The sequence below is a fragment of the Cebidichthys violaceus genome, unplaced genomic scaffold (assembly GCF_023349555.1).
Source record: "Cebidichthys violaceus isolate CVI_PGR_0920_01 unplaced genomic scaffold, fCebVio1.0.p SCAF_43, whole genome shotgun sequence".
In the NCBI taxonomy this organism is placed as follows: Eukaryota; Metazoa; Chordata; class Actinopteri; order Perciformes; family Stichaeidae; genus Cebidichthys; species Cebidichthys violaceus.
Window position 1 is genome coordinate 1 of NW_027176628.1, and position 12,500 is coordinate 12,500.

General features: G+C 40.6%; 2 protein-coding genes across 3 annotated transcripts in view; both read left to right on the top strand.

The window, feature by feature from the left end:
* Window positions 1-729: 729 nt before the first annotated feature.
* ero1a (endoplasmic reticulum oxidoreductase 1 alpha) lies at window positions 730-8,091 on the top strand (the record flags this gene model as incomplete). The annotated part of the gene is made up of 14 exons (XM_068728726.1): window positions 730-849; window positions 1,569-1,652; window positions 1,726-1,770; window positions 2,388-2,452; window positions 3,277-3,350; window positions 4,361-4,481; window positions 4,878-4,939; window positions 5,018-5,044; window positions 5,210-5,302; window positions 5,827-6,073; window positions 6,503-6,572; window positions 7,113-7,199; window positions 7,461-7,597; window positions 7,707-8,091. Coding segments are annotated over 14 exons (1,293 nt in total), but the record flags the coding sequence as incomplete, so codon positions are not given.
* Window positions 8,092-9,094: 1,003 nt separating this feature from the next.
* pacsin3 (protein kinase C and casein kinase substrate in neurons 3) overlaps window positions 9,095-12,500 on the top strand; it is a 22,246-nt gene continuing 18,840 nt past the window's right edge. The window contains exon 1 of one of the 2 annotated variants that reach the window (XM_068728743.1): window positions 9,095-9,380. The gene's annotated coding sequence lies outside the window, so the exon portion shown is untranslated. The remainder of the gene's footprint in view (window positions 9,381-12,500) is intronic. The other variant, XM_068728742.1, reaches the window with a different exon arrangement.

The following is a 12,500-nucleotide window of genomic DNA, read 5'->3' on the forward strand; positions in this document are numbered from 1 at the left end:
AAGTACATTTAATCAAGTTCTGTACTCTTTTTGAGGTACTTGTACTTTACTTGAATATTTCTATTGTGTGCCACTTTATACTTCTACTTCAGTGCATCTCTGAGGCCAATATAGTACATTTTTACTCCATTACTTATCTCACAGCTTTAGTTACTTTACTAATTATTTACTTTTTGCACCACAAAACGTGAAGATTTGCTGCTTTTCCATTTAATTATTTGAATTAATTTTGAACCCTCTTTAGGACACTTTGGTGTACCAATACAGTAGCATGATGTACAAGTACCACATCACAAGTAGAAGTCATTCATTTAAGTATTATTATCAAAATGTACTCAAAGCATGAAAAAGTTGAAGTCCTTGATCTGTGACTTATGAATTAATACATACTTTAGATGATTATTAATGCTGATGTTTTGTCTACATGACTCCAGAGAAGTTTAGTTCAGTGGTTTCCAACCTAGGGGTCGGGTCCCTCCATAGGGTCACCACGTAAATCTGAAGGGTCGTGAGATGATTAATGGGAGAGAAGAAGAAACTAACTTGTAATACACAAATACACACACATATATATATATATATATATATATATATATATATATATATATATGTGTGTATGTGTATGAAGTTACTGGGCGTTCCTGTCCTACATGACGTAAACCGACCACGTCCCGCTCATGTGGGACAGGAAGTAGATCCTCGTTAGATCCGGTTCTCCGTCCCCTGCAGGTCTCAGGAGATCTGGACGACTGCACTTGTGATGTGGAAACCATCGACAGCTTCAACAACAACAGACTCTTCCCCAAACTTCAAATGCTTCTGGAGTCGGACTACTTCAGGTTCTACCAGGTGACACACACACACACACACGCACGCACGCACACACACACACACATACACACACACACACACACACACACACACACACACACACACACACACACAACCTTGTACTTCCCTAAACGCTTAGGACAGATGTAAAAAAGAATAAATTGGTATATTTGGAAATGTGGAAATAGAAGGAGAAATAAAAGAAGAAGCAAAAAGCAAACTTAATCAAGAAAAATTGTATGATATATATATATACATTTTATATAATATAGAAATAATATGTATACTATATGCTTGATAAGAAAAGACATAATATGTAAAAAAAAAAATATATATATATATATATATATATATGTATTTTGAGACTATAGAAATAAATAGATACAGAAATAAATTAACAAATAAATGTGAAAATAAGTGAAAATGCTTATAATTATTATTTAATATTTTATTTGTCTTTTATATATTTATTTTATTTATTTTTTTCTAATTTATTTATTATTTTATTTTTTATTTATAACTCTACATTTATTTTCTTATTCTTTTATAAATTAATTATTATTATTATTATTATTTTTTTACCTTAAAACCAAGTCTGAACCCTCTAACAGGTCTTTGAAGGTGAACATATCCTGACTTTCCAAAAATGTCCTCACTCTGAAGGTCTAAACACACACACACACACACACACACACACACACAAACCGTGACTGAGGACCCGTGTCGACGGTCTGCAGGTGAACCTGAACAAGGCGTGTCCGTTCTGGAGGGTCGGCGGTGACTGTGCTCTGAAGGACTGTGCTGTGAAGCCCTGCTCTGCTGTGAGTTCATCTAGCTGCCCCCCCACCCACACTCCTCTGTATGCACATCACTCACACTCTGATCTCTGACCAGCAGGACCAGGTTCCAGAGGGGATCAGATCCTCCTCCCGAGACCAGGTGAGTCGGTCCGGACCAGCTGCGTCAAGTTTGGTTTCATTAGGATTATGACAAACATTCGTGATTCATAGTCAGGAAGTAACGCAACAAGTATTTTGGATTTTAAAGAAGTAGTTTTGGGTGCACTATAAATCATGTTGGAATAATAAATAACTCATTTTGAGGAAGCTATAAAAGAATGTAAAGACTCTATCAGTTTATTATAACTAAATAATGGGACGCTTTAATAGCCGCTATAGATTAAAAAAGACATTCTTTGGATTATATAAAAATTACACATTTTGTTCATTTCATTTTGGGGCATTTAACAAGTAACTAACGGCTGTTTTTATTGTCTCTTACAGGAGAAAATAGATTTCTTTTATTCATTAACCTTTATTTAAACCAGGCGAGTTATTAGGAACTAATTATTCTACATAACGGTGTCATTAAAGGAACAGCTGCATCACAACTAAACAAGAACATGAATCGTTCTGAGATTAAAACAGGTGAATCAGTTGTTCATTTAAAGATGACGGAGAACAGGACCGTTAGCGGTACTTTGTGACTGGATGAGTCCATGTTCTACGTGAGTAGAACGTTCTTTGTGGAGTCTCAGCGGTTCTCCGTGTGTTCAGCGCTCTGCAGGAGTGGAGGAGTGCGAGCAGCCGCAGAGTCTGGGAGCGGTGGACGTGTCTTTGAGGTGGGTCCGGATCAGTGACGATCGCTGTGCAAACATCAAGTACAATACACACAAGTAGTACTATCAAAACACTGCTGACGTGTTATAACGAAAGTAATAACTCGATAATAACTTGTTCATACAAATTAACTTGAGATAAAAGATATACATCTTTAAAGGCTCCATGACTTAACTCAGAAAGGGAAGAAAGGGAACATTTACTGTGAGGAACTTTTACCTGGTCCTGAACCAGTCTCAGTGTAGTCCTGATCCTCTATATGAACCAGTCTCAGTGTAGTCCTGGTCCTCTATCAGACCTCCATCAGTACAGAGACCATCAGAGAGAAGATGGTCTGTTTCTATAGAGTTATTCTTGATGATGTCATCAGAGCCACCGGGTCGGATTCTGGTGAAACCAGATGAACTCATGCAGGTTCACCAGAAACTCCTTCAGCTCAGACTCCAGCAGAGACCCGGTCCACCACGGACAGACCCAGATCCTCCAGCAGCAGCGTCTCCTCCTCCTCCTCCTCCTCCTCCTCCAGGAGCAGAGCTTCTCCTCTCTGCTGGAGACCCAGGACGTATTGCTGGACCCGCTGGAGGGAAGGGAGGCAACAGGAGAACCAGAACCAGGACTGAGAGGAGCAGACTGTCAGACCCTGCTGCAGTAAAATGAGAGGTTTTCTAAAGGGAGTCTGGTGAACCACTACCTCTTTAGTCCACAGGGGGCGACAGAAACACCACAACGTGACAGTTCCTCATAGAAGCTTTAAGTGCATTTTGCTTGATCACTTGTGATCTCCTGACAGGTTGGACTAACGGACTTCTCTGTGTTTCATGTCCAGTGAGGAGACCAGAGAGGCTCTGCTCAACTGGAGCAAACACGACGACGAGGCGGAGCGCTTCTGCGTGATCGACGGTACTTTTAATAATCCATCAGAATGAAGGAACTCAAACAATCCCAAACATAAAACACAGACCCGCTGATCCACACGTCCTCCTCCAGGTCCATGTATCCACAGAAGTAATCAGAATACATCATGGCTTCAGTCAGTTAAAAAATAACAACTGTTCAGGGAACATGATGGAAATAACCTAAAGACTTAAGATATGAATGGAGAACAGATGCTTTTGTTGGGATTATGATGTAACGCAATGCTAATAGTTCATATTTTGTAGGCGTTAAAATTACAATAAATAAAAGTGTTACAAAGACGTTTAGGGAACACGATGAAAAGTATAATAAATGATCAGGGAACATAATCTAAATAATGTATCATCTTGTTTTAATTTAAGGGAACTAGAAATGTAAATGTCAAGAATACAATACATAAAAAAGAAAACATAACTGAGAGTAAAAATGTTTTGAGAACATTATATAAATTATATTTTTTTAGGGAACATGATGAAAAGTATATCAAATTATTAGGGAACATAATCAATCATAATAAGTGAAAAGAATACCGATATTATTAGGGAATGTGAAGATTTAAGAAACATGATAATTTATAATGTTTACCACAATAATGTAACCAATATTTTGGGGTAAGATGATGAAAAGTATTACATTAAAATACATATATATAGTTTTTTAAGGGAACATAAGGATAAAATACTTTTTATACATTTTATATATTTTATATTATATTATATTTGTAAGGTATGCAAAGACAAAATTGAGCTTATAATGTTAAGAGTTTATAACTTTTAGAAAAAAAAAAATGTTTTTCAAATATAAAATGTTATAATATAATGTAAGGAGTATACATTAGTATTAGGGGACATGATTTAATATATAAAATCAAAGAATGTATAATTTATGGTTCCTGCTTTAGTTCTCTTGAGCTGAGATCACAGCTGGCTGATCAAACAGGTGTTTTATTGGTCTTTGCTGGAGACTCACGGCTGACCGATGCGTTCTGTTCCCAGACGACGAGTCTCCGGACTCCCAGCATGTGGACCTGCTGCTGAACCCGGAGCGCTTCACGGGCTACAGGGGACCAGCGGCCCGGCAGATCTGGAACAGCATCTATGAGGAGAACTGCTTCAAGTAAACACTCACAGGAAAACCACACCTCTGTCGTATTAGTACTTTTACTGAAGTAAAAGGATCCGAATACTTCTTCCACCCAGTATCCGATGTGGTGAAGAACAAACACAAGTCGCCACATTGAATGCATCTTTAATTCAAAGCCCTCTAGAGTCTGTGCTGCTTCTACCTGAGGAATAAAGGAAGCAGATGAATGAAGTAGATCTCTCTCTCTCTCTCTCTCTCTCTCTCCCTCTCTCTCTCTCTCTCTCTCTCTTTCTCTCTCTCTCTCTCTCCCTCTCTCTCTCTCTCTCTCTCTCTCTCCCTCTCTCTCTCCCTCTCTCTCTCTCTCTCTCTCTCTCTCCCTCTCTCTCTCCCTCTCTCTCCCTCTCTCCCTCTCTCTCTCTCTCTTCACAGACCGTTCACCATCAAGAGACCGGTCGTTCCCAACTTGTTCCACAGCAGCGCAGGAAGTGAAGGTAGGAGGTTTCTTCACTGTGACATAGAACCACGATTCACTTCATTCAGATCAGTGACGCCTTTGTGTTTATTTACAGCAAAGGTCTTCTACAGCTGGCTGGAAGGTGAGCTGACGATTCACAAGAAGGGAGAAAAGATGTTGTATTTTTTAGGTTTTTTGTGTTACCTGTCTTCTCTCTGTGTGTGTGTGTGTGTGTGTGTGTGTGTGTGTGTGTGTGTGTGTGTGTGTGTGTGTGTGTGTGTGTGTGTGTTCGTGTTTGTTCCATCAGGTCAGTGTGTAGAGAAGAGAGCTTTCTACCGACTCATCTCTGGCCTCCACGCGAGCATCAACATACACCTGAGCGCCAGGTACCTCCTGGATGGTGAGACACGCCGACGCTTCATGTATCCAGAGAACAAACACTGAAGGAACAGACTGAACACACTCTTCACAAATCACTGATTGTCCTCAAACAGCAGCTGTACGACTGGAAAACTACATAATTCAGCATTAATAGACATGTTAAGTACCTGTCTGATTGATCCAGTAAGTTGTTATTTACTCCCAGTTATCCAATAACAGTGAATTCATGTTCCTCCTCCAGTTAGTGATCACTAAAGTCCAACATCCCGCCGTACAGTCGACACACAGCCAGGTGACGGTTATGAAACCATAGTTCTATGAGCACAGGCTCCGCCCTCTTCTGGACTCTGTGGTGACGCTCTCCTCCAATCACGAGCATGCATTTACCCAATGAACACCTGCATAAGCGTAGCCGGGCCAGTCAGGACGTGCCTACCTGGTGCAACACACACACACACACACACACACCCATAGAGTCCAGTAGAGGGCGGAGCCTGTGTGAGTTATAGCCCCTCCCTCTGTCATCCCCTTCTCTCCCTTCAGACAGCTGGTTCCAGAGGGAGTGGGGTCACAACGTGTCGGAGTTCAGACAGCGCTTCGATTCGGAGCTGACGGCCGGCGAGGGCCCCAAGTGGCTCCGCAACCTCTACTTCCTGTTCCTGGTGGAGCTGCGAGCGCTGGCCAAAGCTCTGCCCTTCTTCCAGCAGCCGTCGTTCCGGCTGTTCACCGGCAGACCGGAGGAGGACCGGAGACACAAAGAGCTGCTGCTGCACATCCTGCAGCTGGCCCGGTCAGTCTGAGGCCCGGTATACCGGGACCGGTACCGGGACCAGGTCTCTAACGCAATATCAGTCTGTTTTATTTAGTGGTTTTTTTTATTCATTCTGCTCTGTCTTTAGGTTTTATGAATGACTTTGTTTTTCATTTATAGCACAAAACAAACTTCAATCATTCAAGTAAATCAGATTTCTCTGTGAGTATAGAAGTAATAACAAGAGATGTTTAAATTTTAAATAAGAATATGTAAGAAGAGAAACCACACAAGAGCAATTAAAGACAAAATGACAAGATTATTTCATAAAAAAGTGATTTTTATTGTAGTTTCCCGTGGAATCTTTGAATAGTTCATTAAAAGATGAACTTCTGTATTGTGTCCAGTGACATTAAAATGTCTCAGTTTCATATTTACTGTATAAGTAAACAGTTTGTCGTCCTCCAGATCTTTCCCTCTGCACTTTGATGAGACGTCTCTGTTCACTGGAGATGAACAGGAAGCAGCCAAACTGAAGGTCAGCAACCTTTTTAAACCTGTAGAAATAAAGTTCACAGGTTCAAACTCACTCATGACTTCTTATATACTCTATATCATAATATAATCCAGGCCTTCGTGGACATGTCAAGCTCTTATCATTCAAAGTGAGACTCATTCCTTTGTGAAGGAGACCGTGTGTGGGAGCTCTCATTGTTCAACCACAGACACATCTGGACTGAGGAGGAGTGACGTAGAGACGTCGTATACGTCTCTGGTAGAGACCTGTCAATCAGCGTGTAGCCCCGCCCCTAAATCATCCCCTGTTTGACTCTAAATGGAGCATAATGTACTAAATGAACATCATGCTGTATTGAAGAAGACTGTAAACTAGAGATTGAGACCATAAACTCATGTTTACAATGTTTACTGAGGGAATAAATCAAGAGAGAAGTAGAGTCATTTTAGACTAGACTTCTATACAACCAGAGGAGTCGCCCCCTGCTGGACACTAGAGAGAATGCAGCTTTAACACACTGCAGTTTTACACCTTTAACCCCCTTCATTTAATTGTCCTCAGGAGGACGTCAGACTGGCCTTCCTCAACATCTCCAGGATCATGGACTGTGTCGGCTGCTTCAAGTGTCGCCTGTGGGGGAAACTGCAGGCCGGTCATTCATTACAATATCAATGATTATCAGTATGATCTGTGGGTAAATGTCATTTGATGAAGCTCCCACAGGTTTGTAGAGAACAATATAATCCATTGATTCATGTTTGCTGGAAGGATTTAAACGAGGCTTAATATCTAAAAACAATAAATACTATTTATAATGGGTGAATGATGCAGTCAACCCTCTACATGTGTTGTTTAGCGGCCTGCGATCGCTTTGTGATCGGTCCCTCTGTCTCTGTCTCTCGTCACCAGACTCAGGGATTAGGAACGTCGCTGAAGATTTTGTTTTCAGAGCGACAGATTGAAGCTCTGCCCTCGTCCGGCAACCGGAGGCCCAGCTTCCAGCTCAGCCGACAGGAGGTCGTCTCGCTGCTCAACGCCTTCGGGAGGTGAGAGAGTCTCTGTTGACGTCGGTGAGATCTCATTGGTGGAAATGTGCATTTCTGCTGCCGTTGTCTTTGCATAACACGAGTGTCCACGTCACTCAATGTCCTGCAGGGTTTCCACGAGCATCAGGGAGCTGAAGAACTTCAGATCGCTGTTAGCAGAGGAGCGCTGACGACGCGGAGCTCTCCTTTAATTAGCAGAAGTATTCAGATTGTTTACTTAAAGCTCTTCCATTAAAATTAAATCTGTAGTTTTCTGTAGTTTTACTTTATATGTACTATTACTATCAGGAGAGACTGAACAGAGTAATGTTTTTAGTGAATTCAAAAATGCTTTTTAATATGAAAACGTGTCATTCCAGATGAGCTGCTTGACTTCAGTCAGACAGTGTTTCTGTGATGCCGCTGGTGGCCTGAAGATGGCGCCGTTTGTAAACTAAAAGCTGATTCTCTGATTGTTTTGGAAAATTAAACGTGGAGCGTTGTTGAGACGAGAAGCTGTGTGGGAGTGATAATAATATTTATTTTAATTTATTCATCACACCGATTGTGTTTATACCCATCGTTTGACTTCATAAGACCATGACCTATTAAACTGTGTGTGTTAACCCAGTTATATCAGTGGGTCTGGGTTAATGGTGCCTTCAGGGACACCTCAAGAATTCAAAGTCCCGTTTCAGCTGGTTGGTTGACATTTATTCAAGATTATTATTATTTGCTTAAATCACAGATAAAACGTGTTAAAAGTGAATTAGAGAAACCTGTGAGAAGAGAACACTAAACATGTATTTACATTAAACAGTTTTGAGAAGTGACGTTGTTTGCTGTATACATAATATATACAATATATGAATACAAATATATGTATATATATATGTTTTAGAACTGAAAACACAGAAAAAGTAGGAAATTGTAAATCAAAAGTTTTAACCGTACTTGTTTAATATATATGTTTTCTTTTATTTGCCAGTTTATCTTTCAGGCACAAGATTGACTGGCATTGAAAAATTTAAATTAAAAAATATATCCAATATTGATAATAAGTCCAACTAGGTTTTTGTAATTAAAGGGGAATTTTACTATTTGTATTGATTTATTGTTAATTCAATTTTAAATAGATAGATAGCTACTTTATTAATCCCGTAAGGGAAAATGTTTTCGCTACAGCAGCATTTATACATACAGGTAACTAAAATAACAGAGTAAAAATATTAAATATAAAAATGCACAATATATAGTAAAAAATATGAAATAGTATATACTATGTGTAGAGGTGCAGTAAAGGGATTTATTCAAAAAATGTTACAATTGAATTGATTTTATATTTTATATCTTTAGTCGGCTTGTTTATGTTGAGGAAGCCTGTATTTCTTTTTCCGACGGTCCCTGAAGGCAGCGCAAAGCCGTGCAGACAGTGAAGGGTTAAACTGTAATAGGATGAACGGATGTTGTGGAGAAGCATCTGATTACACACACACACACACACACACACACACACACACACACACATCACACACAGACAGTACGCACCGGAGGTCTGGGTGGGTGGGGGGGAACACACACAGCAAGAGACTACTTCTAAATAACCCTCCGAAGAAGAAGAAGAAGAAGAAGAAGAAGAAGAAACACATTTTACCATTTTTTTGGTATATTTAACTTCACTTTTCAGCCGAAGGAGGTTAAGAAACAACGCACGCGACGACGGTTCTTCTCGGATCGGTCCTCCAGTGACGGAGAGAGAGAAAAAGAGAGGGAGAGAAGGAGAGAGAAGGAGAGAGAGAGACAGGTAAGAGAGACACCTTCACCTGTCTGCTGCCAACACATGTTGACACTCGCATCATCTCATCCTCCTGTTGTTGTTGTTGTTGTTGTTGTTGTTGTTGTTTACAACACATATACTGTAAAATAAACGTGTAAAACGTGTTTTTACACGTTTATATATTTTTTACGTGTTACTGCTGTAACGTCAGTACTTGTACCGACAGTAGTGTGTTTTTAAACACAGAGTACCACAAGCTGATGACAGGTGGTAGCTAAGCTAACGTTAGCTTACAGCTCGAGTTCACTTAAAACGTAGTTTAGAGCTTTGATAACGAAGTAACCGTTACAAATACTTCAATACTTAATGTGTCGAGTGCTGTACTTCGTTATATCTACGAGGTACTTCTTGAGGTACATGTCACGCTTCTTCATACTTAAGCTACTTCATCTCAGAGGCAAATACTTTTTACACTAACGTTACATTTAATTGACATTTGACGGTATAAATACTCGTTACTCGATACTTTTTACAAAGAAGAAATCTGTATGATATACTTAACGTACAAGTACTGTACGTCACTATCATTTTCAGGTACATTTTGAGGTACATTTCCCGCTACTTCATACTTATACTCCACTTCAAATATTGTACTTTTTACTCTCCACTACATTTAGCTGACGTTATAGTTACTTCTTACTTATAAATACCTTTGCTGTACTACTACTATACCCAGTGGTATACAAAGTTAAGTAAGTACATTTACTGAGGAGTTCTTAAGTATCTTTTTGAGGTACTTTTTTAAGGTACATTTTCTGCTAATTTATACTTTATACTCCACTCCATCTCTGAGACAAATATTGTACTTTTTACTCCACAAACGTTACGTTTATTTGACATTTAAGGCTAAAGTAATCGTTACTCGTTACGTAACGTTATGCAGAATATGAGTACTTTTACATAAGTAACATATCTGAGTACTTCTTCCACGCCTTTGTTACACTCACAGATTAATACATTTAAATGTATATGTGTTTTGTTAAAGTGTGGATGTTTAAAGATGTTGGATAAAAGAGGTTGAACAGCTTTGTGGAGTTGCAGAGTTCATCGTCGGTGAAGCGCGGCGTGTTTCACCATCTCCACCCTGTGATTTCTGACCGCTGACGGAGGTCACCGGCGGTCCGTTGGCTCATTTGACTCCATGTGTGGGAGTAAGCGGCGGTGTGACAGTAGCATCCTGAGGGGCGGGGCTAGGCGGGGCGGGGCGGGGCAGGCCGAAACTTCCCCCAGCTTCAGGCTTCAGATCCTGCAGAGCAAGTGGAATTTCGTGGAAACATGAAGTATGTCAACGCAGAACGTGAACTCCCACCCAGTCGTCCGTCAGGTCTGCTCTGATTGGCTCACCTGTCTGCTCGTGCTTTTCTCTTCTTCTTTTTTTAAAATTTGAACTCCAGAGAGTGACTCCAGAAGAATGCAGTAATGTCAGTTTGTTCTTTGAACCAACAGTAGGGTACATTATTTATCATAAAGAATACGTAGACAGTGACAGTGTTCCGTGACGCTTCATGCGGTCTCACTGGAGCCTCACGTGAACAGCAGGGGGACCCGGGTGAACCTTCGCGACCTGCACCAGGTCGTGCCGAGCTAAAGGGCCGGCTGGGCCTCGCTGACGTGGTTCTGCTTCTGTGTGAACTGGGAGAACAGCTGCTTGTGTGGGAACAAGGCTGAGTTGTCCCTTTTTTTTTTTTTTCTTTCTTTCTTCTTGTCGGTGCTCCGCCTCTCTGTGACCTGCTTTGGTTTCGTCTTCTGTCCTCGGTCACGTGGTTCGGTGTCGGTTAGCCTCGGAGCCTCGGGCCCTCAGACGTTACGGGTTCATCGCAGTGTGTGTGTGTGTGTGTGTGTGTGTGGGAGTGGGAGTGTCAAATGTTGGATTAAGAACTTTAAAGAATGCTGCAGCTGCATTTGAGTCACTACTACGGAGGTCAACTTTTTTTTCCTCAGAAAATCAGGTTTTGAGAGAATATCACATTATCATATTACAGTGTTGTTTTTTACGTCACACTTTCATCAGAACAATGCGATTTAGAAAAAAACAAAAAAAACTCCCAACTGGCAGCTTTCCAGTCACAACCTCCTCCCACCTTTTTAAGCTCCATTCTCCCAGAATGCAACGGTGCATGCAGCTCAGGACAGGGTTCCCTCTGCATAATAATGTTGGGGAATAATGGAACCTAAGTGTTGGTTAAAATAAACAGAGTAGTGTGCACGGTGTCCTTAAATCGAGATGGCGTCTCTGTCGGATTATCATTCATTCATTCATTCATTCATTCATTCTCTCTGCAACTTCACTTAAGTTCTTAATGAAATGATCATTTGTCAAATATTTAATTCACACAGAGTGTAAACAAAACATGTGATTATTTCACATAGAATATGTATTTATTGAATTACCAGAAAACACGCTATATTGTGAGATTTTGTCATTGATGTCGTGATATAGTGAATCCCCGATGCAGTGAATGAAGCATTAACATGTTGTCATTAATTAAGGATTAATCCTGAATGAAGGATTCTGCTCTGGCTTTAGTTTTCTCTGAATTCAATTACATTGTATTTCTGTTGCCCAATATCACAGATTTGCCTGCACAACATACGACATCTTTTGTCCTCGGACTCTCGCCTTTTAAGGGTGTGAATGCATACAGGGGGAGAGGGGGAGGAGCTTAGTGCGTTCTGGACCTACAGCAGCTTTACTAGGTGCTGGTTCAAGGCCGGCCTGAGCCAGCCCTGACTGATATGTGGTGAGAGGAGCTTTAACTGTCTCTGCACAGCGCTTCATCTACGCTTCGTCTATGCTTCATCTACGCTTCTTCTACGCTTCATCTACGCTTCTTCTACGCTTCGTTTACGCTTCATTGTATGCATTGTATTTAATCTTATTTCTTTGTTTGATTTTGTCTGATCTACGCTTCATCTACGCTTCTTCTATGCTTCTTCTACGCTTCATCTACGCTTCTTCTATGCTTCATCTAAGCTTCATCTACGCTTCTTCTACGCTTCGTCTACGCTTCATCTATGCTTCATCTACTCTTCTTCTACGCTTCATCTATGCTTCATTGTATGCATTGTATTTAATCTTATTTCTTT